The sequence below is a fragment of the Bombus fervidus genome, chromosome 15, assembly GCF_041682495.2.
Source record: "Bombus fervidus isolate BK054 chromosome 15, iyBomFerv1, whole genome shotgun sequence".
Lineage (NCBI taxonomy): Eukaryota > Metazoa > Arthropoda > Insecta > Hymenoptera > Apidae > Bombus > Bombus fervidus.
The window spans coordinates 4742149-4770074 of NC_091531.1; the positions used below are offsets into that span (position 1 = coordinate 4742149).

General features: G+C 35.2%; 5 protein-coding genes and 2 long non-coding RNA genes across 16 annotated transcripts; 4 read left to right on the forward strand and 3 right to left on the reverse strand.

Moving 5' to 3' along the window:
• Positions 1–59: 59 nt before the first annotated feature.
• Coro (protein coronin) lies at positions 60–5209 on the forward strand. Of its 6 annotated transcripts, none has more exons than XM_072018169.1 (6): positions 60–177; positions 1739–1947; positions 2104–2585; positions 3642–4020; positions 4103–4348; positions 4411–5209. In XM_072018169.1, the coding sequence occupies exons 2-6, from the start codon at positions 1750–1752 to the stop codon at positions 4588–4590; spliced, it is 1485 nt and encodes a 494-aa protein (XP_071874270.1). In that variant the 5' UTR covers positions 60–177; positions 1739–1749; the 3' UTR covers positions 4591–5209. The 6 variants fall into 6 exon arrangements, with proteins under 6 accessions (XP_071874270.1, XP_071874271.1, XP_071874275.1 ...); XM_072018170.1 differs by having other exon boundaries at positions 82–177; positions 1742–1947; XM_072018174.1 differs by having other exon boundaries at positions 163–297; positions 1742–1947.
• LOC139995071 (uncharacterized) lies at positions 4646–7665 on the reverse strand. Its single transcript, XR_011801848.1, has 2 exons — positions 6785–7665; positions 4646–6527 (listed from the first exon to the last, which is right to left on the reverse strand). It is a non-coding gene; the product is annotated as an uncharacterized lncRNA (long non-coding RNA).
• Gpo1 (glycerophosphate oxidase 1) lies at positions 5409–14397 on the forward strand. Of its 4 annotated transcripts, none has more exons than XM_072018154.1 (13): positions 5409–5570; positions 8183–8311; positions 9978–10134; positions 10207–10429; positions 10504–10667; positions 10740–10852; positions 10945–11138; positions 11231–11619; positions 11687–11937; positions 12012–12359; positions 12450–12548; positions 12599–12700; positions 13238–14397. In XM_072018154.1, the coding sequence occupies exons 2-13, from the start codon at positions 8225–8227 to the stop codon at positions 13370–13372; spliced, it is 2262 nt and encodes a 753-aa protein (XP_071874255.1). In that variant the 5' UTR covers positions 5409–5570; positions 8183–8224; the 3' UTR covers positions 13373–14397. The 4 variants fall into 4 exon arrangements, with proteins under 4 accessions (XP_071874255.1, XP_071874253.1, XP_071874254.1 ...); XM_072018152.1 differs by lacking the exon at positions 12450–12548 and having other exon boundaries at positions 13238–13420; positions 13594–14397; XM_072018153.1 differs by lacking the exon at positions 12599–12700.
• LOC139995070 (uncharacterized) lies at positions 14078–15658 on the reverse strand. Its single transcript, XR_011801847.1, has 2 exons — positions 14618–15658; positions 14078–14520 (listed from the first exon to the last, which is right to left on the reverse strand). It is a non-coding gene; the product is annotated as an uncharacterized lncRNA (long non-coding RNA).
• A 162-nt stretch (positions 15659–15820) lies between these two features.
• On the forward strand, positions 15821–21000 carry LOC139995035 (uncharacterized). Its single transcript, XM_072018150.1, has 12 exons — positions 15821–15942; positions 16479–16734; positions 17236–17433; positions 17519–17833; positions 17911–18316; positions 18389–18573; positions 18655–18744; positions 18813–19103; positions 19190–19427; positions 19515–19992; positions 20065–20359; positions 20478–21000. The coding sequence occupies exons 3-12, from the start codon at positions 17398–17400 to the stop codon at positions 20640–20642; spliced, it is 2499 nt and encodes an 832-aa protein (XP_071874251.1). The 5' UTR covers positions 15821–15942; positions 16479–16734; positions 17236–17397; the 3' UTR covers positions 20643–21000.
• A 649-nt stretch (positions 21001–21649) lies between these two features.
• Positions 21650–24238, forward strand: LOC139995052 (uncharacterized). The gene is made up of 5 exons (XM_072018197.1): positions 21650–21937; positions 22108–22396; positions 22453–22745; positions 22807–23452; positions 23927–24238. The coding sequence occupies exons 2-5, from the start codon at positions 22243–22245 to the stop codon at positions 24013–24015; spliced, it is 1182 nt and encodes a 393-aa protein (XP_071874298.1). The 5' UTR covers positions 21650–21937; positions 22108–22242; the 3' UTR covers positions 24016–24238.
• A 162-nt stretch (positions 24239–24400) lies between these two features.
• On the reverse strand, positions 24401–27886 carry LOC139995037 (ATP-binding cassette sub-family F member 3). Of its 2 annotated transcripts, XM_072018155.1 has the most exons (9): positions 27660–27886; positions 27450–27555; positions 27068–27254; positions 26666–27000; positions 26083–26581; positions 25778–26001; positions 25348–25712; positions 25048–25268; positions 24401–24980 (listed from the first exon to the last, which is right to left on the reverse strand). In XM_072018155.1, exons 1-9 carry the CDS (start codon positions 27730–27732, stop codon positions 24834–24836), a joined length of 2157 nt encoding a protein of 718 aa, XP_071874256.1. In that variant the 5' UTR covers positions 27733–27886; the 3' UTR covers positions 24401–24833. The 2 variants fall into 2 exon arrangements, with proteins under 2 accessions (XP_071874256.1, XP_071874257.1); XM_072018156.1 differs by lacking the exon at positions 27660–27886 and having other exon boundaries at positions 27455–27555.
• Between the last annotated feature and the right edge of the window lie 40 nt (positions 27887–27926).

Consider the following 27926-nt stretch of genomic DNA (forward strand, 5'->3'; position numbering starts at 1 on the left):
AATGTAAAAAATCAATGTGCAGGAGACTCAAAAGTTTAAATATTACGCGCCGTGAGATGCCATATTGCGTTTAGAAGCGCGCGCATCCATCATCCTCATTAGCGCGTGAGATTTGGGGGGTGGGGAGAGTTCTTTTCCAAAAGCGTGCATCGGCTGTCATCGGAAAAAAATTTCTCGGTGAGGATTCTTTTTACACACGTACTCTGAAAAAAATTATCTAGGCACGATAAGTTCGTCGCGTTCACGGAAAAATCGGACGATTTTCTTTACTTCGTGTATATGTAACCCGCTTAATTCGTACGTATACAAGTGCTACAAACAAAAAAACAAGGGGGGTGAGACAAAAAACTAATCATAGAAAATATTTCACAAGTATACAAATTTATAACTGATAATGTGACAGAAGAAGTAGCTTCGGGGGTAGGTATTCACAGGAGCAGGGTGCGCACTTCCAAATAAGGTGCTCTCAAATGATCCAGTCGTTCGTGTCAATAGCGCTACTACGTGGTCGTTCACTGAATTACAACGTTATTGCTAGTCGGCGGGAACGTTGAAATTCCTCCGAGTGTTGATCGAATTAAAAAAAGAGTATTCGTCATCCGATGAATGCAGCTCTGCATTCTTATCTGTAAAATACGATAATGTAATAGTTAATCGTGAGTCGTAGTTGCGCGTGAATATCTATGTTGCGTGTGTGCATGTAGCGTATACAAACACGTGGTAGATTAGATACAGTTAGCGCGAGAGAATAGCAGTCGGCGTCAACCCGTTGACGATAGCAGAACGATTAATCGGGACGTTGAAATTATTCCGTTATTTAGCTTTCTATTAGCACGTATATAGAAAATCAGTTTTTAGTTCGTTGTTTTAATTGATAAGATTTTCGTTTGTTTCGTCGAACGTACCGGGGTGAGATAAAAGAACGACATTCAGAGGGAATGATAGATGTATTTCTTTAAATAGTCGAAGGTAAATCGCATTTGTAATTGTGGTTTTGCTCGCATCTGTAAAACAATTCTGCTCTACTTATCTCGCTCTTAAGTTGAACACAGATAATCTGATTTCTAATATGTTAATTTTTTTCACGAAGGATATTTCATTGGAGCACGAACGGAGAATACAATTGACCTAAATGCGTTCTCCAGCAGTGGGGAAATTTCGATACTCCCCCGGGTTGCTCCTCGATATTGGCATAACGTCAAAAATCACGAAATCCACGAATTTAGTGATCAAACGTTCGTCCGAAAATATCGAAATAACGAAGCATTTGGATTGCAATCCATGCCTTAGACGGGACCGGACGGAGTACAGTAATGTAAATTCAGGAACGCTATGACGATCGGTGTGAATCATCGTCGCATAAAAGCGGCGGCCGGTTTATTTCGGGTGAATCAGATCTATTTTTCGTTTGATCAATTATGGTCTATCAAATATTTCCGAGATATCCGTGATAATTGGCAGCCCTGAGGTGGAGAAGACTGGGGGAGAAACATTAAACTTATAAACAGTAAAAAGTCGGGATTCGAAAAATATTCTTATTTCAGTCGCGCTCATTTCAACACGTCAAGGGTGGGGAATCTATTTATAAAACGGGGATGGTCCACGCGACGCCCACGTTGGCGGTGGACACGTAACAATAATTTATTAAAATAATCATAATAACCGGTACACGGCAAAGTACCATCCTTATTCTTTAGGTTAATCATTGTTCCCTTCGTTTTTTGTTTGTCACCGAAAGTAGGTGCAGATATGTCTTTCCGTGTGGTGCGCAGCAGCAAGTTCCGCCACGTGTACGGCACGGCTTTAAAACGTGAACAATGTTACGATAATATAAGGGTGTCGAAGTCCTCATGGGATTCAACCTTTTGCGCCGTGAATCCAAAATTTCTCGCTATCATCGTAGAATCTGCAGGCGGTGGTGCTTTCATAGTCTTACCGCATAACAAAGTAAGTTTCACCCTTGATCTCCCTGTCATTTTCGTTTTTTTTTCAATTTCAAGTTAAGCATTGTACTAGTATATTATTTGTTATTTCATTAGATATTTAGCAAGTAAATCTCATATTAATTTTATTATTTTATATTTTATCTTTATATTATTATAGGTAGGTCGAATACCAGCAGATTATCCTTTAGTCGGTGGACACAAAGGTCCTGTATTAGACATTGCATGGTGTCCTCATAATGATAATATCATAGCATCAGGTTCTGAAGATTGTGTAGTTAAAGTATGGCAAATACCTGATGGTGGTATTTCTAGGACATTAACCGAATCTGTGGTAGATCTCCAGCTGCATCAGCGCAGAGTTGGCCTTGTATTATGGCACCCTACAGCGTTGAACATATTGCTTACAGCTGGATCTGACAATCTTGTATTGATTTGGAATGTAGGCACAGGAGAAGCTATAGTACGAATAGATTGTCATCCAGATATGATTTACTCTGCATGCTGGAATTGGGATGGTTCCAGAGTAGTTACTACTTGTAAAGATAAAAAGATTCGAATTTTGGATCCAAGAACTGGAGAGATATTAGAAGAAGCCATTGCGCACGAAGGTAGTAAAGCAACTCGTGCAATTTTTCTCAGGTATGTAAATTTCTTTTCAGTAGGTATTTATTAATGTGGATAAGTCCTTTTAGCTTTTAATTATACATATATTTAATCACAAATATTTCTACCATTGTGCACATGAAAACCAATAAGTTTCAAATAAATGTTACCAAAATATGTATTTAGGAATAATGAATACCTTGATTATGCAAAACACTATCAACATATCTTCCACATTAAATAATCATCAAACAATATACATCCGCCTTTTTACACAATAAATGTAAGGGTAAATGTGATGTTTATCTCAAAACAGACTATGTTTATAGCAGGCTATAGTATCTTTTAATGACATGTGATTGATACTTCTATTTGCTCGTTAAGAATACATTTATTTTTTATTATCACATGGTCTTTCCAATTTGTGTAGTGCGAGATTTGGTATTTTTTAATGGAAAACTTGAAGATTGAAAATGCAACTCGTCAGGGGGATGTCAGCTTAATAAATGCAAATATCAAGGTGTCCACTGTGTAGTATCCGCATAAAAGTTTCAGTAAGTATCGTATATATATCATTTAAAATATAACATTTCGTATATGTTGGCAAACAAGTACAGAATACAGTGAAATAACTACGCTAATATCTAAAAATTCATTAATGCAGTTTTGAATGCTGGTAATATCTGTTTCGAAAAACGGACAGATCGATTCAGGTATATATATTTTACAAAATTCAGTGACAGAGCTGGTGCACTGATCTCTGCTTAAAATACAAGTTGAAATAATTTATTGCGCAAACAACACTATTTCTTAATAATTATTTTATTTGTTTCATGTTATTTCACACGTGTGTATTTAATACAAAAGACACAGTTTTCAAATGTTGTAACAAGGTGGATGTTATTCAGTTTTGATGATTAACTTAAGTAAGATAATTCAAAAAACAGTAAAAGTAAATTATTAAATTAGAGAAGGATATAATATTTAAACATATATTTTATTGATTTGTATATTTTTGTAGGATCTTATATTTGTATGTATGAACATATATAAAACTGTATCCACAAAGATGTGTGTTTAATGTGTTTTCAGGGGAGGCTTGATATTTACCACAGGTTTCAGTAAAATGTCTGAGAGGCAATATTCCCTACGTGCTCCAGATATGTTAGGTGAACCTATAGTTATGGTCGAATTGGATACAAGTAACGGAGTTATGTTTCCTTTGTACGATTCCGACACGAATTTAGTGTATTTATGTGGGAAGGGTGACTCTGTGATTCGATATTTCGAAATTACCCCTGAACCTCCCTTTGTTCATTATATCAATACGTTTCAAACTCCTGATCCTCAACGAGGTATAGGAATGATGCCAAAACGAGGCTGTGATGTTAATAGCTGTGAAATAACTAGATTTTACCGGCTCAACAACTCAGGCTTTTGCCAGGTTATCTCTATGACTGTACCAAGAAAGGTACAATTCATACACATTCTGAATACCGAATAAATAAGCGTTTTTCTTTTTAATCGTTTTAATATCATTTATTCGTTTCCAGTCAGAATTATTTCAAGAAGATTTGTATCCCGATACCCCCGGCGACACTGCTGCGATTTCTGCCGAAGAGTGGGAAAATGGAACCGATGCAGATCCCATACTGATCTCTCTGAGGGACGGTTATCAACCCTCAGTAGCCAAAAATGAATTGAAAGTGCATAAAAAGTCAAACATATTGAGCAAAGGAGCAAAAGTTGCCTCTTCGAATTCTGCACAAAATACTACACAAGCATCGGCAGGCATTACTGTACGTCACTCTTAAGTTTATTCTTAACGAAATTGTTGAACATATGGTTGTTTCTTTTACAGGAAGAACTTTTAAAAGAATTTACGGAGGAAATACGAAAATTAAAAGCGGTGATCGTGAAACATGAGGGTAGGATACGGGTGCTTGAGTCCGCAGTTGCTCTTCAAATGAAAGAAGATGAGAGAAAAGACAAGTCATCTTCACCCACTGATAGAGAAGTACTTGCATCTGACGAAGTGTAATTTTTAGCTCACGTTTTGGGCTCAAGAGGATAATACGAAAAGAAAGAAAACATAATTAATTGTGTAATAAAAATGATCATATATTTTGATATAACAATTTGTGTAAATAGTAGGTATTAGCTACGCTGTGTGTTTTGATTTTTTTGCAATGATTTTTGCTATTTATTGTACATCCATTCATCATACATCCTGTGCATTTGTACTATGTTTACATCTCTTATTTTGTTAGATCATAGTCAACATGTGAATTCACTTGTTACTAGCATTAAGATTTCGGATGTTATTTTATGTCTAATTAATACATAAGACTTTTATGTATATTCAATCCTATAATTGTTCAGGATGAAACAAGTGTCTATCGTTTATAGAGATATATCGCTGTAAAATAATGAAAAATTATTTTATTTCTGGTACGAATAATACATAATTCATATGTAAGTTATGCTACATAAGATAACCAAGATAAAAAAATCACTATTTTACGAACTTTTGCGAGTAACAAATAATAAGGAACTGAGTATTTTTGACTAATCTGTTTTTTGACATCATGAAAGGAAATTATTTGTTTTGTATAAAAAAAATGTGAATATAAAACAATATAATTGATTGAGAAAAATTTTATATATCATTGAATGAAAAAATCCATTATTCTAATGTAAAAGTATATTATGTCTTTTTCAGGATTTAATCTTTCTATCCACAGTTGAAAAGAAGCGAATAAATTGATTTACATTTTATTAGGCGCGCCATTCAATAGATAGAAAAATGTTCGAAAGATGTCGCTGAGGCAGTCAGTTTACATCTTTATTAAGTGTCGTTTGATCGTTCACTACGGTTCATTCGCTCGCGCGAGTCAGTGAAATGTGTACCGGTATCCTCGTTGAATATGTCTATCGTTAATTTTTAGTTTCATATATCGCACTCACCACCACTGTGCGCGAGTGTTTTTAAGACTCTCATAGCTGTCAATTTGTTTCACAGTAAGTAGCGTTATCAGTAATGTCGCAAATGTCAATTGCTACTATAGCAAAGAACATTCTATGAACTATTGCATATAGATAATAAATCATTCATTTTCATACTAAATTATTTTACATTTTTTAATGAAGAGACAAGGTGATGTTAATTATGAATTTTTTTATAGAAATCCTTATAAACTAACTCCTATGATCACTGAAGTTTTAATTAGAAGAAGGTGGTGATACATTGAGGTCGATTTATGTAACTGAGAATGGATTGTTTACGAGATTTCATTCATTCATTCATGTTAAAATAAGAGAGAGTTAGTGAATATTTTTCTTTTTTTCCCACTCATAATATTGTGATGTATATCTGTATTGTATAATGAGTACAGTTACAATACAAATACTGATGACATTCCAAATCATTTGGCACGAGATTCGGGTGCTATTTTAAAACGTAGCTTTACGACATCCATCTCTACATTTGCATTATCGTAATATACACGTATTTTAATATTTATAAAAATTATGGAAATGTTATGACTCCGTTTGCTTTGAGAAAAATAATAGCATAAGATTCAACTAGTGTTAACTAGTTTCATCCAATCCAATCAGTTTTTCCATTTTTATAAGATATTTGGCATATGTTATATCTCGATGTATCTGACATTCATAAGAAAAAGAGAAATAGTCAGAGAGGAAACTGAGAATATTAGAATTTGCTGATTAATACGGCTTACGTAATTCCACGTGTTTTAGGGGACCGTCAAGGTCTCGTAGTGAATAGCATAACTTAAATTATTTTTTTGATACTTGAAAGGTGAGTAACTCTGTGATTAGACAAGTGCCAATTATATGTAATAATTTCATATTTTCTATTTGCTCTTACTTTTTTATTGGAATTACCTTAATTCATGAATTAAAACGAACACGTCACCCGATAAAAAATAGTGCGTCAGAGTCACGTGCATCTTGCTGTGTATCATATTTCAATTAAATATATCAATTACTTTTATTGGTTAATAGCTATATTAGTATAATATATAATATATATATAACATAATAATCTGAACATATGTACAAAAATTATTAATAAAAATTTGAAGAGAAAAGGTAATTAAACCGTCGATAGTATAGGGAATGATTATGCCTTATTTGCGTCAATGTTTTTTATTACTATTTAAAATAATCGCTATATTTATTACCAGAAAGTAGAAACGTGTTTGTTTTACCTAATACATAATATATCTTTGAAACGTGCAATCATAACGCATCTTGCTAAAAATCGGTTAATATGTCGTAGTACTTTTTGAAAAAAATTTCTGACATTCGAAGTTTTAACAAAATCGCAGACAAACAACCAGTGATTTTAATTAACCTTGCGTATTATATCGCGTTATACTACGTTTACATAGTAGCTACATATATTCCGTATTCATTATCAATCACGTATTTCATAACTGATAATTCAACAGAAACCGTTGAATGTATGCAGTAGATTTATCAAGACGGATTTCCTCACTCAATAAAAGTGAGTTCTAGCCGGTTAATTATAGCACCACTATCAAGTAATTCACTTTGCACCCACGGCTCTTAATCACTAGACTAACGTCTATTGCATCATTGTATACGTAAGTAAGACAGTGTAGGTACGATGTCTCGTATGACACATCAGTATATCACATGATCCGATGCAAAAGAAATAAAGAATCGGTATGTCACGTTTAATCAGGACAAAAATATTCTGGGATAACTGCCAATAAACATTTTTAAAACTTAAATCTTTGCAAAGAAGCCAACGAACTATGTAACTCTATATTTTCATGGTTGTATCAATACTTAAAATCATTGAACGTTACATTGCTTTTTACATAAAACACATAAAAATGATCAAATGCAAATTTTGATTTGTATACAATTAGGTTAAATCCTCATCGATAACATTCTTGTCGTATCTCTTCTTAATACAGTAGAATCTCGTTTATTCGAACAAACAGGAGGACAAGGCTGTTCCGATAATAGAAGTTCACTAAGTAGCTATTCTCTCCATCTCTTCTTATTAGTTGAAACATATTAGAATTGAAATGTTACAATTTCAACCGTACCTCCTTTGACATATAGAATTTATTTTGAATAAAAATAAATAATTGCATGTATTAATATACTCTTAAAAATAAGTGTTTGTACGTATTACGAAATAGTACGAGATTATGCTTGATTATAGTTTGGATAATGAAAGCTTAGTGTTAATTTGTTCAAATAAACAAAATTCTACTGTATTTGTTTCCTCGTTACTGTCGTTCAAATTGCACCTGTTGATGTATTGCCAAAAAATTTGGATGGTGATTCACTAAATGGATCAGGGGCATTGATTAATCGACCGAAAGATTATATTTTCAGTTTTACAACTATCAATTCGATTTATCTTATCATTTATCTTATCATTGTGTAACGGTATTTTTTCCCTAATTTAACAAGCGCTTATCATTCGTGTAGAAATTTCGCTGTTTAGCAACCCTTTGTCGTATCTTTCTATAATTATTCTTCTATTCCGTTCTCGTCTTACGTAATTTCTAAACCGCGGTTGACGTGAGCAACAGTAATACAAACGTATTTTCGTTTATTTCCAGATCTTTCCAAAAGGGTCGTTCCATCATAACAGACGTAATAAAATGGCATCGCTAAAGCTATTAGTGGGTGGTGCAAGTGCCATCGGTGCTAGTGCTCTTACTTCTTATCTGTTAATGACCGATAATACCGTAAGTATAATCGACCTTTATTAGATCGTGGATGTGTATGCAAATTCATGCTAAAAATTTATATTAGAAAAATGGAACCTGGACAGAAATTTGTTGCACTTTCTACGTATTATCTGATCATCTCAGTAATGTTGACGTTAGTTTTCATATACTAGATGAGAATAAGAAGTTACTAATTGGCAAAGTTAATCAATAATTAATTTTTCCATACTTTTTGCAATTCCCTATCCCTTTTTATTAAGTTTCAATTGCGATTTTATAAAACTATTGCCTTAAACTTAGCTCTCAGAAAAACCACATTACTTATATGGCATGTCCCAATATATTGAATATTTTACTTTGCATATTATATTCTCGCTATTTCATTCTTTATTTGCTGGTTGTGATTTCTTCTTTGTAAAAGCTGATCGTGCAAGGTATATGGAATTTTCCGTTTGAAACTCACTCGTGGGATTATATTAAAAATCGCAGGAACAAAGGCAGTGCGATATCAGCGAAGATGGATTCATTGGACCTTTTTTTATATACCAGGAAATTTTTTAGTCATTTTTTATTGTTCTTTGCAATCAAACGTGTTAACTTCTTCTTATTACAATTTTAATTATCGCTCTTGAATCTAATTTTTTTTTTCTCTTTTCCTAAGAATGTACAAAGATGTATGTTTAAAAGAAATGTCATTTAAGTGCAAATATCAAAAGAGGTCAGCATCATCATCGCAATAAAATTTCAATTGTTTATTGCATTTTTCAGTTTGACTTATAGCTTAACGAAAGCTATTAGTAACTATAATTTACGCTGGCAGTCAAGGCTGTAGTGTTTCGTGTTACCAAGATACCAAGTTAGCAGTCACGTGGATACCAAAATTTCACTGCTGCAAAGGTCTGTGCCAGGCCAGGACGAGCTATCAGGAATGCTCGTCTATTTTGATACACGATTGTTTTTCGAAGCTATGGCCCGTCTGAATATAGGATTATTTTATTTTGACTTGACAATATATGAACAAAAGTTAAGGAAAATAAAAATAAAGACCAACGTAAAATTTTTCATTTATTGTATGGAAGTGTAAGCACGAGACCAATATTTATCAAACTTGATTATACCCGACAAATCAAATTGATACAGTGATACGAATCGTGATCGTAATTGATTCTATCACGAAGTGACTAAAGTTGATTATATCCAAGACGACACTGGTATAGGGTCATCTATTACGATAATTGCACCATGCTCCTATAGGATGATAAGCGAAGAATAGCTTTCAATCTGTACTAATAAATACGCGGGGAATGCTCTTTTGTTTTGAATAACCCGCTCCATCTTCAACTGTTTTATCGACTAGTATCGTGTCATTTATGAAAACTGGTTTATAATTAGATGAATGTTTATGGAATTTTATATTTTTATGTACATAATTAAAGAAATAGAACTTAGATAGAAATTTGTTTCATCCACTAAATATTATGCTCTACTTTAAATATTTTACATATTTTTGCATACTACATATATGTATTTTGTAGATTTCTGGAATCTTAAATTTTCCCAAAAATGTATAAACATCAGAAATTTATTTATAATCAAGATGATCAAATAAAAATATTAATCTCGGAGGACGTATTGTGTAAAATTGGTTGTAGTTCGCTTGATACAATATTCCTTTATTTATTAGGTACACGCAGATGTACAGAAATCACGACCACCGAAAAGACCTTTGCCAACCAGGGAAGAACAAGTGAAAGCATTGAAAAATCACGAAGAGTACGATGTTCTTATCGTTGGTGGTGGTGCGACTGGAGCTGGATGTGCGTTAGATGCATGTACACGAGGTAATGCGACTTTAAATAAATAAAAAACCTTAGGTAGTTATCTATTAATCATACACTATTTTTAATTTCCAGGTTTGAAGACGGCATTAATCGAGGCAGATGATTTTGCTTCTGGTACATCCTCTAGGAGTACAAAGCTTATTCATGGAGGAGTCCGTTACTTACAGAAGGCTATATTGCAACTGGATGTGGAACAGTACAAAATGGTCAAAGAAGCTTTGCATGAACGAGCGTCTATGTTACACAGCGCACCTCATTTGGCTCATCCTCTGCCTATCATGTTGCCTGTTTACACGTATGTTATGACTCTTAATTGTTTTTACCTGTTCCATATGAAATCAATAATCAAACTCCACTTATCTTCAACAGGTGGTGGCAAATTCCCTATTACTGGTTTGGTATAAAAATGTATGATCTTGTTGCTGGAGGCAAGACAGTCAAATCATCGTACTTTCTCAGCAAGAGGGATGCGCTAGAATTGTTTCCCATGCTGAAAGGAGATAAACTCACAGGAGCTATTGTTTACTACGATGGTATTTCTATTGTGCTATTCTTTATCAACTCTTTCAAACATGCTGTAATTTCATATTGCTTTGATGTAACAGGTCAACAGGATGATGCCAGAATGAATTTGGCAGTTGCACTAACTGCCTCACGACATGGTGCCACGGTCGTAAATCATGTTAAAATTGTTAATCTCTTGAAAGGTCTTGATAAGGTATTGGCATCAATATCATCTGATTAGACATATGTGATAAGAGCCATGTGAAGATAGATTGTTTATCGGAATAAAATTTTTTCTGCACGAAGGATGGTAATCGGGTCCTTACTGGAGCTCGAGTGAAAGACGAACTAACGGGTGAACAATGGGATGTGAAGGCAAAGGCAATAATAAACGCAACGGGGCCTTTCACTGACCATATCAGGAAAATGGATGACCAGAACGTTAAAGAAATCTGCTGTCCCTCTTCTGGTGTTCATATTGTTCTTCCAGGCTATTACAGGTGAATAACTGAATAGATTATAAAACTTGAACTTAGGAAGCATGGTTAAGAAAAGCTTACATTAATTATATGTATTAATTTCATTTTTATAGCCCCGATCAGATGGGTTTATTGGATCCATCAACGAGTGACGGCCGAGTGATCTTTTTCTTACCCTGGCAGAAACAAACGATCGCAGGAACGACTGATTTACCCTGCGAAATAACGCATAATCCGCGACCCACTGAGGATGAAATCATGTTCATTTTACGTGAAGTGAAGAACTACCTCAATCCGGACGTTGAAGTTCGTCGAGGAGATGTCTTGTCCGCTTGGAGCGGAATTAGACCTCTTGTCTCTGATCCAAACAAACCAAATACCCAGTCCCTTGCGAGAAATCACATTGTACATGTCAGTCCCACGAAACTTATCACGATAGCTGGAGGAAAATGGACAACGTACAGAGCGATGGCTGAAGAAACTATCGATATAGCTATCAAGGGTATAGTACATGATGTATATGTACGATTTATTAAGTTTTATTTTTAATTTTCATATTATTTGTTAAGCCTGCAATTTAAAGCCTGAAAGACCCTGTCAAACAAATGGTTTTCTCCTCGAGGGAGCTCATGGTTGGAGTCCAACAATGTACATCAGATTAGTACAAGATTTTGGCTTGGAATGTGAGGTTGCGCAACATATGGCTAAGAGTTATGGAGACCGTGCATTTGCTGTAGCAAAAATGGCTTCCCTTACTGGTAAAAGGTGGCCAATTATAGGCAAAAAGATTCATCCTGAATTCCCATATATCGACGCTGAGGTAAATACTATCAATCATTATTTTTGATATATCTTTCTTTATTCGTTGTAATAATTAATCGCTATTAATTTTAGATTCGATATGGAGTTCGTGAATACGCGAGAACAGCAATTGATATGATTGCAAGACGATTGAGATTAGCCTTCTTAAACGTCCAAGCAGCACAAGAAGCTCTTCCGGTCATTATCGACATTATGGCAGAAGAATTACATTGGACACCGGAGGAAAAGAAAAGACAGCATAAAGAGGCTAGTGACTTCCTCGCTAATGAAATGGGACAAATGGTTAATCGTGCGTCTCGTGACAAAATTCCTATCAACCTCACGAAGGAAGAAATTCAATTGTATATTAAGCGTTTTGGAATCATCGATAAAGACAACAAAGGCTATGTTTCCATTAACGACATCAGACGGGGACTTAAGGTTTGCATAAAATATAGCATTAATTTTATGTTAAATTTATTTTTTTATTTTCTTTTTGTTTTCGTTACACGTGTAATTGTCGATGTACAGGTACTTGGCATAAAACTGAAAGAAGATGAGATGCACACTTTGCTCAATGAAATTGATCTCAATTACAATGGGCAAATGGAGTTACAAGATTATCTGCAGGTAAATCGTAAAGCATATATTTAATTGAAACATTTGTTTACCATTCGCAGTTGTTTGGTGACAAGGAAGTGCCTGGTGAAGAGCTTCATGAAATACTACGTGAAATCGACACTAATATGAATGGTCAGGTCGAGTTGGACGAATATCTTCAGGTCTGTGAAAGCTCGCACGCACGGATTTGTCGTATAATCTTGCAGCCGCTTCCAAATTTCTTTTTTTCTCAAATTTCTTTTGTTGCATTATTTTACATATATATTTACATATCTTTTAACATTATTTAGGACTAGTTCAGTTTTAACAAAAAAAAATAATCGCACAAAAGACCTATTGGATAACGATAGATTACCAGTAACATTTATATTCCCTTATTTTATCAATTTTTTGTTAATTTCTCCTAACAAATTTTTTAATATTCTCTTTTCTGTTGCACGAATAGTTTAGACCTGATTACATATAGATAGATTACAATAATCTAATCTAATCAAAGTGTGTCTTGTTCTGATGTTGTGACTGCAATATTTCTATGAATATTCGAACCTCTCTACTTCTTTTACTTCTTTCTTTCAACATATTTTAGTATCATGCTGCTCTTGTGCCAAACTATGAAACTGTGATTATGACCAAGTTCATGGAACAAGGTTTCTTCTCGTTTCGAATTTTTAAAGCTAATTTTTCTCAATTTGACGCAGATGATGTCGGCCATTAAATCTGGACACGTGGCATATTCACGTTTTGCAAGGATGGCAGAGATGGAAGAGGCGCAACACGAAAAAGATATGCTGAAGAAACAGATCAGTGTAGAGAGATCAGGCGGTGGACTGTAGGAGATTCATTTTCTGTGGCATTGTACAATTTTCTGCACGCTTCTAAAAGCAATTTACACGTTCAAAGCGCAGTTCTACGACGAATTCATTATCACAGAATCATTGTTCACTCTGAACTTCAATTGTAGCCCACTCTAGTACAAATACTCTAGGATTACTACTTTGTAGACCTATTTATCTTTTTTCGTACTTTATACAACGACTTTCTACCTTCGTTGCAGTTAGCTTGCAAGCTCAAAATGAACGAGATGACGATAAGAGGGAAGATTTTAAGCGCGTAAATGTACATTAATTGCGGCTGCGCTAAATCTTAACTATTTTAACGATCAACTTCAGAAAAAGGACACGACCATAACAAGAATTTCAATTTTAATATGTAAATATTTTTATGTACAGTGTTTCAGTTTTCATTAAGGAATAGAACAGATATGTTCTAATCTGTATATAAGTCTTTAAACGCATCAATATGATTAAGAAACGTATTTATGACTAGGTATATCATCGTATACTGAGTTGGTACAATTTTTAGAAAATTATATACTTACACGAACGTCGAGCATTTTAAATGCCATAATCATTGAACGTATGCTTTCATAATTACAAAAGGTAGATGTTACAGAAATTAAATTCTAGTTTAACGCAATTAAAAAATACAGTTTGGTATAAAGAAATACATGATTTTATTCTAAGTTTGTTATTTTAGACACAAAATCGTCAAGCATGTATTGTTAATAACTCCCGGTTTAGGTACACATTACATGTGACATAATCATACACGCCATTGGATTGTAAGCTCGATATTATTTTTAGAACTCTTGAAGAAGAATTTATTTATAAATTACATTAATTGCTAATGTATATTAGTAAACAGTCTATATGTAGATTATCTGATTACTTAAATGTAACTACTTATTTAATTTATTGTTACTAACATCATGCAATTACGACATATGGTTGATGTTAGAGATTAATTTATTTCACTTGTCATTACCATTGACTTAATAATAAAAGCCATATTGGACTTATTTTACATCTCAGTCCTTCCAAATAAATATGTCATTTTTTGTCATGTTAAATGTATGACACTTCTGTATAATATCCATTCCTTTTTATTGAATTAAACCTCATCAATATTTCCAGCTACCTTACTTGCTATGCACCAGATAAATTTTAATGAAATAAATAGATTAACCATGAGTTCCAAAAAGAGTACAAAATATAAAAAAATATTGGTAAGTTCATAACCTCAAATTGAAGCAGTATGAGATTATATACTTTTTGTTAAGTAAATTATTTTTATATCGTTCTATATTCTGTATATTATCAATCCCTTTCTATCAAACTAAACGTAATCGATATTTTGATACACCTTGCTGAAAAATTACTGTTGCTAAGCACAAAGTACCCACTTTTTAACGAAATCAATACGTGAATTGAGTCTTAAGAAAAAGTGTAGAAAATACATATGATTGATCGAAAAAACATCGATAGATTCATAGCCAGGATTGGATCGCATAGAAATACAACTCATGATGGGCATTCGAATTTCATTGTCAGTTTTGAGATGGTTCAATGTTTTTTAAGAATGCTGAAATTCGAAGTGATTCGAATATCATTCAATACTCCAAAACTCTTGGAAATCGTTCGCGTAGATGCATTTCCAATATCTCAAACTTTCTAGATTATCTTTAATATTTTATACCAATGTATGTATTTGGATTAAAGTATTCAAAATGCTGTAAAATATTAACTACACGTTAAGTTTTTAAGACTTACAAGAGTTGCGAAACTTTCAAGATTTCCAAGACTTTCATAAGTTTTAGGGTATCGAATCGTATTCGAACTGATTTGAATTTTTGCCACATTCAGATATTCGATGCGACTTGAAATGCTTGAGACAACCCATCACTACTTCCAATTAAAGTAGCCTTCAGGATTGAATCACATTCAACACACAACCTACTCGACCACTCCATACATGGCCAACTAAAGCAAGAGAGATTCGTTTCGTGAAGCTTGTTTCTGATTATGAAAAGAAGGGCGGCGGCATAGCGAGGGAGTACTAACAGCTCCTCCCTTCTCCGTATAAACGTCGGCATCAGGCAATCAGTAGCGTTTCTATAATGTGATAGAGTAAGAAGGAGAGAGAGTGAGATTGCTCTATAACAACGATATGCCGATGTTCGCGACCCTGCTCAAGCGTGGCCCTGACCGGGGGTATTGGTAAAAAGAGGGGAAGGAAGGCCAGAGAAAGTAGGAGGTGTGCATCGTTTATCCCTCTTCGACGGGGTGGGCGTCCGACGGTTTCTGCGTACGCCCCTGTCTAACGAACCTCTGCTCGGTGCCAACTATCACGAATAACCAACGACCAATCAGAGCTCTGATCCTCGCACTTGGCGTACGGCGACGTTGCCACCTTGTGTACCGCCCCACGGCGAAAGTAGTCCTCTCATAGCGGTATTCGTAGCCCTGTTTTCGTGAGGGACGGCCGACTAACACGTTGCGAGTCTACGTGCACATGTTGAAATCACGTTGAAATCGAATCGTGCGCAAGGTGATACGAAACTAGCGTAAGATTGTTCTTTCGTTGGAAATTCTCGGTTATAGAGTATCCGCTAACTAATTTTTTCGTCGATCATCAGAAAGAAAAAGAAGAACATTGGCTTGTCCTATATCTGTACTTTTGGCGGTAACTTTGAACATAGCGTCAATCTTCTGGTGTTACCAAGGAAATTAGTTGAACCACAGTGGCAAAGAATTCGTAGTTAAATCTCGTTTGATCGTATTTCTTTTTGTAAAAAAAACATTTCCACTATAACAGAGAGTGTATCGACCAAAGAAGGAGGACGTAGATCGTCGACCGCGATCGCTTCGAGAATAGTGTGCGCGCGCGTACCACGCAACGCTTCAGTATGCACGTCAATGTATAGATGTATACATGGAAATGCATTTCTAAAACAGCGAATATTTATATATTATATAAATATATATATATATTCTAGCGAATATATATATTACTTTACATAACACAATATTATTGTACTGTGTTTATTTTTCTGTTCATTACCAACTTCTTTGTAATCTACAATATTGTAAAGTCTTTTAGGTTGAAGTTTAGTTATCCGTGGTGTTCTATTATAGCCGTCTCAGGGACAGCTACGGGGCCGAACAGATGAAACAGGAAGCGTAGTGAGCACGAAAAGCTTATCATCCTGGTTTTTGAGCGAAAAATCGAGTGGCGGGAGTACAGAGTGGACGTTTCTGCGGAGGAGCCACGTGCTGTTCGCGAGTTAGGTGGAGTCCCATGTGCAAAGTGGGTGGAGGCTGCATCGTGAGGCTGCCTTCCCCGTTATCGCGGGTAGGTGAGTGTGTTGGTGAGGCGGACAGTCGACAAACGACCGAGTGGGCGGGTGTGACGACATACAGTGCGCCTCTGTGTCGGTGGTTATGCGCGTCCTTGCCACGGTGGGCAATATTTCGAGCGGCTGCGGGTGGGGCGGCAGGAACAGGGGCGTAGAGAGGCGGTCCTCGATTGGGTTCTCGAGGAGTGCTCTCTGGCCTTCTTTGTCTTCGGAGAGTGGTCTTCGCACGTGTCGATATCGTTTAAGTCGTTCGTGTTTCTTGCTCATTCGACGCTACGGCTTCATTCGCATCATTTTCACTTCATTTTCGTTCAATCGCGATGTACCTGAGTCGCAAGTGTCGTTTACTTTGACTCGAAATAAAGGAAAAAGAAAAACGGAGCCAGATGCGGTGTTCAAGTAGCAGGGTAGTTACGATTGTAGCTAAGTCGGTGGAGATTCATACCTTAAGTAGTTACAAAGTAAAATAGAGCTGGTTTAACCAACTAATGAATTTTTTAGATTAAACGCTCTTCCAGCGGGCGTTTCCGCGTACCACGGACTAAATAGTCAGTCCTGTTTGGTATAGTCAAGAATGGATTCCTAGCATAAGGGTAATCTGCATAAATTTGGCATTGACGACGATCTTGTTTGTGTTAAGAATATACTACACCTATATTTATCATGAAACGAAGCGTGGATGGGAGAAGTATCAGTCAGGTGAGCCGATTGAGAAATTTTATTTAATTATTTCTATAGAAGTAAAGTATGCAAAAATGAGAAGAGTGTTGAAATTATTTGACAGGAGGAGATCGAAGATCATGATCTTTTACAAACACAGCAGCAGCAGCAGCAGGATGAAGCTGAACAGCAACAACAGCAATTGGAACAGCAAACTGCCCAACCTCAAATTCGTTTCTTAACCACAAATGCAGCAGTTTTGCAGCAATTGCAGCAGCAACAAGATGTTCAACAACAAGCACAGCAACAACAGCAGCCACAAGTCATTACTTTGCAACAATTGCAAAATTTTGTGCCTTTACAGACTCAGCAACCGCAGCATGATCAACAAAGAGCACAAACCATTTCTGTACAATCTTTGCCTCAACAATTCTTGCAGGTGAGAAATGCTTTTAGAAGAATATTAAATGGTACGCTTCTTTTCTTTCTTCTTTTAAGATGTAAAAATTACTTCAGGGTGCCCAGTTGATCAGTACTCAGGCTCAAGCTGCACTTCAGCAACAGCAACAACAGTCTCAACAACAGCAAACACAACAACAATCGCAACAACAGCAACAACCGCAACAACAACTCAGTTATAGTGTTATACCACAGATGCAAACCGTTAACATTGATGGCCAAGAAGCACTTTTTATTCCATCCTCTGCTATGTCTGCTGCAGGAGGACATCATCAAAGCCAACCAACAATGCAATTCGCCACTGCTAATGGCCAACAAGTTCAACTTGCTAGCCAGCAAGTACAACTGGCTAATGGTCAGACTATTATTACACCACAGCCAGTTAGTTTGATAAAAGCACCCAGTGTCTTTCCTACTTCTATTATACAGAATATCACTGCGCAAACTGTTCAGTTACCAACAGGTATGTGTTCCATTGTTATCAGATTACTTTCATAAAAGATAGCAAATTTCATTAAATATTTTCTATATTTAGGACAAAGTGTACAAGTTAGACCTCTTCAGTTCCCTATGCAACATGTTCAACAAACTGTGCCTGTGCAAGTACCAGTTACTGCTAGTAATGGACAGACAGTTTATCAAACTGTACATTTTCCAGTTCAAGCATTGTCCAGTGTTTTCAATGTGCCTGCCACGCAGATGATACCACAGATCACGCAAGTATGTTGATTATGCGAATACAAATTTTTGTGCGATAAGAATTAGTATATATATATTATTTGAAATAAAATTTATTTGTAGCAAATTCCACAAGTAGCTCAAATAATTACACCTAATGGACAAATTCAGCAAGTCCAGATTGCCAACATACCACAACTTCAAAGCTTACAAGTAAATATAAAAAGAAATAATACATCATACAACAATGTACGATTTTATTTAAATAATTTTGATATAAGAATCAACAGGTAACACAAGTAGCTCAGCAAGTTGCTCAGCAACAAGCACAGCAAGTAGTGCAACAGCAAGCTCAACCACAGGTTGTACAGTCTGTGCAGCAGCAACAGCAACAACAGGCGGCACAAGCTCAAGTGCAGCAGCAACAACAGCAACAAGTGCAGCAAGTTGTACAGCAAGTTATACAACAGCAGCAGCAACAACAAGTTCAACAAGCGCAACAACAATCATCTACACCATCTTCAACTGTAGCAACTTGGAGTACAACAGTAACAACTCCAAGCAATGTTCAGGTGAAAAATTGTAGAAGATGTATTAAGAAAGTTAATTATCTTTTATTTCTACAATTAAATGTTTAAATTTATTGCATCTTCTATAGGTACTTGGAATCGGTGCACTTGGAAGGCCAATGCAAGGAAGCAACAATGTAATTACCACAAAAGATGGACAGAAGATTGATGTACAGACGTTATCAGCATTAGCAAGACCACCAGAGTCAGTTGAGGGTGATATAAAAGTAGCCAGTATTGATGCTAGACAATTAGCTAGTGGCCAAGTTATACATATTCCTGCTGCTCAAACAACACAACCTGCAGTTCAGCCAATTACAATTGCAGGTACATTGACCAATGACTGTTAATTTGAATTTTCTCTATTTACAACTAGGAAAACCATATTAACACTTCAATATGTATATCTTACAGGAACGCAAGCACAACAGCTAACTTTAATTCCTGCATCCGCGTTAGCCAGCTTAACTGCCCAGCAAGGTAACATGATGAGGAGCGTTGGTAACGGCAGTATAATGCAACTTCAACCTGCTGGTGGAATGAACACGACAAATGGTTTTCTTCAGTCGATACCTGTGCAAAATATTCCAGGTCTAGGTAATGTGCAAGTTATACCTGCAAGTGCACTGCAGCCCGCCACTGTTCAAACGCTACCTGCAACAGCAGCTGCACCGATTGTTGCTGCTCCAACTGTACAATTAGATTCGAACGATCCGACAAAGTGGCAAATTTTACAAACTCTTCAATCGAATAACACGTTAACAACGCCCACCCCCACATCACACCAGCATCAAGTAGCTACCGCACCGTCTACGAATATCGAGACGGATTCTAATAAGCAACATCGTAGGAGGGTTGCTTGCACGTGTCCTAATTGCGGAGATGGTGATAGGTAGGATTTCAAAACTAATCTGTATTTGTTCAAGTTCATAACAATTTTATAAATTGAAATTCATATGAATAGGAATAGAGATATGACTAGAAAACGGCAACATGTATGCCACATAGCGGGTTGTAATAAGGTATATGGAAAGACCAGTCATCTTCGGGCTCATTTGAGGTGGCATACCGGAGAACGACCGTTTGTTTGTAGTTGGATATTTTGTGGTAAAAAGTTTACTAGGTCGGATGAGCTTCAGAGGCATCGTAGAACTCACACCGGTGAAAAGAGATTCCAATGTCCTGAGTGTACTAAAAAATTCATGCGATCGGATCATTTGACGAAACATATAAAGACACATACGAAGATTCGAAGCACGGTAAGAAGAGTTGTAGTCTGACTAGGATCAGTTCGGTTTAGAGATGAACGAAAAGAATGGAAAGCCGAAAATGTTGTATGTCTATTATTATTTTTTCATAGTTTTCTTTCTATTGTAGGAAGCAGCTACTTCAACACAGGAGGGTTCCTCAGATAGTCAATCTTCCACGGAAGAAAAAATTATTATCGCTCTGCACAAAGATACAGAGCAGTCTGATATAGTTATTACTGAACAAATGGATGAAATTAAACCTGAACCAACGAATCATGTAACAAAGGAATAAAAATAAGAATTATGTTTTTTCCATATGGGATCCTTTGCCGGGAAGATTTAGGAATAAAAAAGCTGTTGGTTGAAACGTTGGTTGTTACGTTAACAACATCGATGAAAGATTTAAAAATCTAGGTAGTGTTATATTGTTTATGACAGTTCGCAAAGATTATTGTAATTATTTTTTGCGATGCTACTGAACGAGAGGGGAAACTTTTTACAGGGATTATCGTAATTCAATATAGTGTATAATCTATTTTTGTATTGATGGGCGAATTTTGTAAATATGTATAATAATTGTATATTAATTGTAAAAAGAAAGATCTTTTGCACAAAATGAATTTTACACTTATAAACAGTTTTTGATATTATGACTCTCAGATATGTTCAGTCTTTCACCTTAATATAGAAAAATTTTATGCTATGTAGAGACAATAACTGTTGCATTCGATTAATCTTTTCAGGCTATTACTTGGATAAAATCATATACAGAATAAAAACCTAAAAGGTAAGATGTTTCATTGCTTTTATTTATTTGTATAATGGCGAAAGTTTCTCTTTAAGAAAGAAGCCTCATTTTATCACCTATATTTGTATGTTATTATATGCTAATTATATTCCTTATAAATTATACATATGTATATATTGTATTTAAAATATTTCGTACTTCTTTTACATTTTAATGTAACATATAAAATATTACTTTTTATATAGTAAATGTCTTATTTTAATACATCTTGATTGATATCTTATTTTTAATCAATTTTAATTTATGGAAATCATTTTGTCGGTTTTTTAATACATTAAGAATTAATGTTTTTACTTAACTTCCGGATTGCATAAACGAATAAGGAAACAATTACAATTGGAATGTTTAAAAACGGATGTGTGTTTCTGTAGTGGAAAGCGAGGCTGCGAATCTCTTCCTGGTAGCCAATGGTAACATAGCTACAAGAGAAAGATACTGTTCTCATTTCACTGTCATGAGTTTAAGAGCTTTCAGGTGTGGTGTATTCAGGTGTATTCGACTCGACGTATGCATGTTCGATCGAATATGACTCGTCAATGCTATAAACAAATGGTCGACTTTTATCAAGATGTGCATTAATTCAGTTATCTATACGTCTAACGAGTCAATTTTAATTTTTACCCGTAAGAAACATCAGTGCATCTGAATTTTTATCGGCCCTGGAAAAATTTGGAATGTTGTGGATTCTGTTCGTTCATAGTGAATCAGAAACGGATGCAAAGTGCGGTAGTTTCAAAGACTGTTCCTCTGGGGGGATAGAATCGTTTTATCAATTTTAGGTAAATTATTTATAATTTGTCTCATTATACTTACGGCATATGTTCTAAAGTATTAAAATTGCCAATACAAATATAAAATATCGTAGAAAATGTTGAAATTACTTTTTCGCTAACCTAATTGCACTATTTTCTGTGTAGGAGGTCTAATCTTATCTCAAAATGTGTTTCAGCCATTCTACATGCTACAGTCTACAATTTAATTTGATCATAAGGATCGTGATTCAGATTTATTTAAATTAATCGTTTTATTTTTATAATACGATTTTAACAGAGGTGGTAGATACTTTTATAAAAATTGAACAAGGATGCCTGCACCACCTCCACCTCCACCTCCTGTCTTCAACACATCTGGTTCTGGGATAGCAGATCAGGATAGAAATTTACTTCTTCAGTCAATTAGAGCTGGAAAAACTTTAAAAAAAACTGTAACCGTAGATAAAAGTGCACCTGTAGTTAGTGGTAAGTTACAATGTACATTTTTCAGTCAGCGATACTTATTATTATTATCATTTTAGGTAGAGTTAGAGGTGAATCAGGAAGCTCTTCTTCCTTATATAGCAAGGAAAATAGTTCTAATGTAGCAAACAGTGGCATTAGCACAAGTAATGGAGGTCCCATAGGACTAGGTGGATTATTTTCTACTGGTATTCCTAAATTGAAGCCTGTAGGATCTCGGACTTCTGCAGTTGAAAAGAACAATAGTAATGTTAATAATACAAACTTTGGTCAATCGACTGTCCCTAGCATAAAAAGAGGTCCACCGCCAATTCCACCACCAGCCACTCAAAAGCCACAACTATTTGTTCAGGTAAAGATATCTAAACAATTATATGTTAATATAGATTTGAAGATTTTGTGTCACATTTTAGAAGGCAAACTCAATGCCAGGACAAAGTACTACAGACTCTAGTTCTACTATGGAAGCACCTAAGGGATTTGGAAAACCTACTCTTGCTCCCAAACCACCTACCACATCATCATCTGCATTGCACAAACCATCACCACCTCCTAAGAAATTAAACTTAACTGGAGGAAGTGTATCAAGAGCACAAAGTATGCGATTGCCTAGATCACCTCCTGTACTTGCTCCAACTCCACCTTCCCTTCATCAATCTCAGGATTGTCTGAACGAGACTCAATCGAGGCCTACGAATCGAATTCTTAAGCCTCCAGTCGCGAAACCTCCTTCTCCACCTACATCTAGATCAAACAATATACCCTCTACAGCAACTAGAGTGGCACCGCCACCTCCTTCTAGAGTAACTGTTAGCGCTCCTTGTATACCACCTCCACCTCCGCCCCTTCCACATCGTCCAGCTCCTACTCATCAAAGACTGGCCCCGCCGCCGCCACCACCGCCAACACCTCCCACAAGGAGTTCTTCCATGCGCAACGGACAGACGATGAATGCTCTAGATTTAGAGGTTCGGTTCGCGGATATGTTTCATTCTATTGCGAATTTCCCGCCGCCAGAGCAATTTAAGGGGTTTACGAAAGTCTACAGCAGCAGAAATGGTGAGAACGATATGTTTAAAAGTCTATCATATTCGTTTTCGAATCATACTATTAGGCGGTATACTGCGGAGTTATTTTTATAAATTTGCATATTAAAAAATATTCATCATTTCTTGCATATGATTTACTACTGACAATGAGTCACCATGTTACATTCATATATCATAAATCAACTAGTTTGTTTTGTTTCTGCTCATGAATAGAAAGTTATCTTCTTGCATGTACATTTATGTGGCACAAAGTAAAATTAAATATGAAAAATAAAGCACGTATTTATTTAACTAATTTAGTTGTTTATTATATATTACAATACAGCAACTAATACTAGATGCTTATTTAAATACTTGAGCTAATTGCTTGCATTGGGTAATATGCATCTTCAAGATCCAACTGCATGTTAAAGTAATTGCCTGATTATCGAGCGAATTTAAGTTTTGTCAAGAGAAAAATAATAGAAGTATTTGAAAATTCCAGCTGCAAAACAACAAGCTCCTGCGCCACCCATGCAAATGTCTTCTATATCCAATACAATGGTATCATTAAATACTTCATCTGGAGGTTAACTGTGACAATACAGAACCACTTCTTCTTTGGCACATTCAAGTAATTTGTTATATTTATTATGTTATACAACTAGTTTTAATAGTTTTCAAAATATTATTACATTGAAATGAAAGGTTTAAATGAAAAAAAAGAAACGGAATAAAAGTATTAAAACTACTATGTATTATGAAGTATCATGAACATTTTATGTTTATTAAAAATAAAATGTTGATTTTAATGTTTCTAATTTCACAGCTGTACAAATTTCTCGTATAAAATTTTGATATGTCATATTATTGAGATAGTACATGGTGAATTTAAAGAAAAGAACTGCATTTATATTATATATATATCTTGAATGTAATATCTTGAATGGTTTTGTAATAAGGACAAAGTCTTATATACTTTTATTTATAACAACGACTTTTTATTATTAACTAATGTACAATATTAAATATCAGAATTTTTTTAGATATAGTTTATTGTAGCTGGCAGTTAAACGATGTGAAACTTTCCTAGTTCTATGTTCTTGTAAGTTAAAGACTCAGTCTATTTTGTAAATTTCATGTTAATATGATGAAATATATATATATATATTATAATATAAATAAATATATATATATAACATATAAACAATGATTCTTATAATGATCACGATTTTATTTAAAATAGACAATATAATATCCGCAATAAATAAATCAAAAATTTCCATTGTCCCGGTATAAGACAAAACATTCGTTCTTTTCTTGTATCTACTTGAATTAATCGAAATTTTCACATCGGTAACTTGAGTCGGGACAATGCAGAGACTGATAATGCAATTAAATTAAAACGATCTTTATACTTCAAGTTCCTTTTCAATGATCCTACGATACTCGTCAAAACCTCCTTCGATGCATCGAACAGATCCTTCTCCACATACCCAGAGTTCGGTGCATACCATGCGAATTAATCTTTCGTCGTGTGAAACTAATATAACACCTGCCTGGAAGATTATTCAAAATAGAATTTGCATAACATAAACTAAGAGAAAATTTAGGACGATTTTTTACCTGACAAGTATTCAATGCTTTGCCTAAAGCTTCGATGGATTCGATGTCTAAATGATTCGTAGGTTCATCAAGTACCAAAAAGTTTGGCATTGCAGCACACATTAGTGCAAATGCTACTCTAGATTTTTGTCCTCCAGACAAAGAACTAATAGTCTGCAAAGCTAAATTACCACTTATTCCAAAGCTTCCAAGCATTCTTCTGTATTCCTCAACTGGTTTACCTGGTAATTAAATGAAGAACAAATTATAGAACTAATCTATTAATAGTAACATTTGTACAAATTAAAAATTAATTCACACCTGGAAAATGATTTTGCAATAGTTCAACTGGGCACACACGCATATCAAGTTGATCTACATGATGTTGACTAAAATATCCAAATTTCAAATTTCTATGAACATGCACTGTGCCTCGTGTTGGGCTTAGTGCACCTGTTATGATCTTTAAAAGCGTAGTTTTACCAGCACCATTCTCTCCCACAATACAAATACGGGATTGTAAGCTAGCAGTCAAGTTCACGCCACTAAATATATACGAATTATCGACTCCTCCAGTATAACTAAAGGAGACTTCGTTAAGTTGCAATATTGGAGGACTTAATGGTTCAACATCTGGGAAACGAAGAGTTACTTCTCCTTCCTTCTCCATTGGTTTAAGTTCTGGTCTGTTAAAAATGATAAAATTTGAGCGCTTTCTGATCGTTCTCTAGATTAGATTTACTGAACTTACAGTTTTTCTAGCATCTTAATTTTACTCTGTACACTAGAAGCACGATTGGCATTGTATCGAAATCGATCAATGAATTCTTGTACATGTGCTCTTTTCGCTTGCTGAGCTTCATATTCTCTCTGTTGATTTCTTTCACGTTCCCCTTTAGTTTTTGCGAACTGTTCATAATTACCACGATACGCTTCAATTTTTTGTCCACGCAAATACAGTATATCGGTAGGAACCTGTTGTAAAAAATATCATAAAATTAAACTTATTTATTTACAATGTATGAATAATATTCTTTAAAGCACACGAGTCTTTACCGTGTCTAAGAAGTTCCTGTCGTGAGAAACCACGAGTAACGTAGTTGGCCATGACTGTAAATATTTCTCCAACCAAAGTATGGCTTTAATATCAAGCATGTTTGTAGGTTCGTCAAGTAATAAAAGATCAGGTCTAGAAAACAGTGCCCTTGCAAGTGCTAATCTCATTCTCCAGCCACCAGAGAAAGCTTTAGTTGGCCACGATTGTCTTTCGACAGAGAACCCAAGTCCTGATAAAATTGCACTAGCTCTAGCAGGTGCTTTATCTACTTCAGCTAACTGCATTGCTTCATATACTTTAGCTAATTCTTCGCCTAATGCATCTCCCGTTTTACCACCATCCTTTTCGATCGCCACTTGCAATTCTGTTTCCTTACTAAGTAACATACTTCTCTCTTGGTCGCATTCTAATACAGATTCAAGAGCAGAAGTATCGTCTCCGGCGACTTCTTGTTCTACATGCAAAACTCTTATATGGGATGGTATTCTCAGCTGTTTACTGAAATGATTGAGATAAAACGATATTTAGAAGATTAAGTAAAATACGTAGAATAGGAAATTATCATAGTACACGTTTTAGTACCTAGATATCATTCTTAGTAATGTAGTTTTACCGAGTCCATTTCTACCGATAAGGCCATAGCGTCTACCGAATGCAAGCGTTAAGTCAGCTCCTTGCAATAATATTCTATCCCCATATGCTATATCAAAGTTTTCTATTCTAATGTCCTGGGCTTTATTTACACCACCTTTTGTCTCCATTCTACTATCCTTTTTACTCGTCATTTGACTCGCGCTAGCGGATTCTATACTTTGGCTTACAATATTAATTCGTCCACTTAATTCATTGTTACTTCTCTTTTCTTGTTTTTGTTGCAATTTTGCCTCTGCCTTTTCTAGCTTCTTGGCATCCACTTTCTGTAAAAGAATATTTTGTAATCGAAGTACTATTTAAATATTAATTATCCACAGAATTATTTTTTACCATAGCGTCATCTCGAGTAGTAACCCATATACTTTTTATTTGTTCTACTTGAGCTTCTAGGGTAGCAGCCATAGTACCCAAATGTACTGGAGCATTTAATACTTTGTTTACCCCATTTTTTCTCCTTTCAACGTTTCCGTCGTTTGAATTACCTTTTAGCATTTCCAGTAGCTTAACGCATATTTGTCTGCAAATAAAAAATTCGAAATCAAAAATTTGAGCAAAGATTATGTAAGAATATGATTTCAAAAATAAATATCAGAAAGAACTATAAATTGAAACTGCAGCTGTAAGTTATAAAGTCAAACGTAAAATAAACGATAGCAATAAAGGGTAATTGACAACATTATGAAAAGTAATAAGTGCGAACACGTTTACAGACCTAACCTCATTCTCTGGTTTTTCTGCAACCTCGTGTAATACTTCCCCTATTGCTTCGTAAACTTCGTCGCCATCCTCGAAGTCATCCTTTGAACTATCTAAAATACCTTTATGAGCACGGATATTTATGTTAGTTAGAAATATACGTACCACTTATAAACGAAATGATAAATATTTCGTTTAACTTATAGGTTATTCTTTGAAAATATACCTTCTACATATTGGTATAGGTCGTCATCTATCGTGGGAAATTGACTACGAATGTATTCTCCACAGACTGCCATGCCAATTAGCGTGTTTAACGAAAATGTCAAAACGAATTTACTTCGAACGATTTACAAAACGATATGCTTGACAGAACCAGACGTCAAAATTCCTTTGAACACTGCAAACACATGTTTACGCCATTTTAGAATGTAGTGCTGCAGTCAAAACACCGTCCAGGTAGATTAATTTAAATCTAAATTACTTCCCGATA

What these genes read in the sequence shown, in the direction of transcription:
- Gpo1 (XM_072018154.1), top strand. Translation starts at nt 8,225, where the DNA reads ATGGCATCGCTAAAGCTATTAGTGGGTGGTGCAAGTGCCATCGGTGCT. An exon ending in GTTCTTCCAGGCTATTACAG is followed by an intron (nt 11,139 to 11,230) that starts GTGAATAACTGA and finishes TCATTTTTATAG; the next exon opens with CCCCGATCAGATGGGTTTAT. An exon ending in TCCCATATATCGACGCTGAG is followed by an intron (nt 11,938 to 12,011) that starts GTAAATACTATC and finishes TATTAATTTTAG; the next exon opens with ATTCGATATGGAGTTCGTGA.
- LOC139995035 (XM_072018150.1), top strand. Translation starts at nt 17,398, where the DNA reads ATGAAACGAAGCGTGGATGGGAGAAGTATCAGTCAG. An exon ending in AACTGTTCAGTTACCAACAG is followed by an intron (nt 18,317 to 18,388) that starts GTATGTGTTCCA and finishes TTCTATATTTAG; the next exon opens with GACAAAGTGTACAAGTTAGA. An exon ending in TCAGCCAATTACAATTGCAG is followed by an intron (nt 19,428 to 19,514) that starts GTACATTGACCA and finishes TATATCTTACAG; the next exon opens with GAACGCAAGCACAACAGCTA.
- LOC139995052 (XM_072018197.1), top strand. Translation starts at nt 22,243, where the DNA reads ATGCCTGCACCACCTCCACCTCCACCTCCTGTCTTCAACACATCTGGT. An exon ending in AGCCACAACTATTTGTTCAG is followed by an intron (nt 22,746 to 22,806) that starts GTAAAGATATCT and finishes GTCACATTTTAG; the next exon opens with AAGGCAAACTCAATGCCAGG. An exon ending in AGTCTACAGCAGCAGAAATG is followed by an intron (nt 23,453 to 23,926) that starts GTGAGAACGATA and finishes TGAAAATTCCAG; the next exon opens with CTGCAAAACAACAAGCTCCT.
- LOC139995037 (XM_072018155.1), bottom strand. Translation starts at nt 27,732, where the DNA reads ATGGCAGTCTGTGGAGAATACATTCGTAGTCAATTTCCCACGATAGAT. An exon ending in AAACCAGAGAATGAGGTTAG is followed by an intron (nt 27,255 to 27,449) that starts GTCTGTAAACGT and finishes TTTTATTTGCAG; the next exon opens with ACAAATATGCGTTAAGCTAC. An exon ending in AAGCATTGAATACTTGTCAG is followed by an intron (nt 24,981 to 25,047) that starts GTAAAAAATCGT and finishes ATAATCTTCCAG; the next exon opens with GCAGGTGTTATATTAGTTTC.
- Coro (XM_072018169.1), top strand. Translation starts at nt 1,750, where the DNA reads ATGTCTTTCCGTGTGGTGCGCAGCAGCAAGTTCCGCCACGTGTACGGC. An exon ending in TAGTCTTACCGCATAACAAA is followed by an intron (nt 1,948 to 2,103) that starts GTAAGTTTCACC and finishes ATATTATTATAG; the next exon opens with GTAGGTCGAATACCAGCAGA. An exon ending in AAGCATCGGCAGGCATTACT is followed by an intron (nt 4,349 to 4,410) that starts GTACGTCACTCT and finishes TTTCTTTTACAG; the next exon opens with GAAGAACTTTTAAAAGAATT.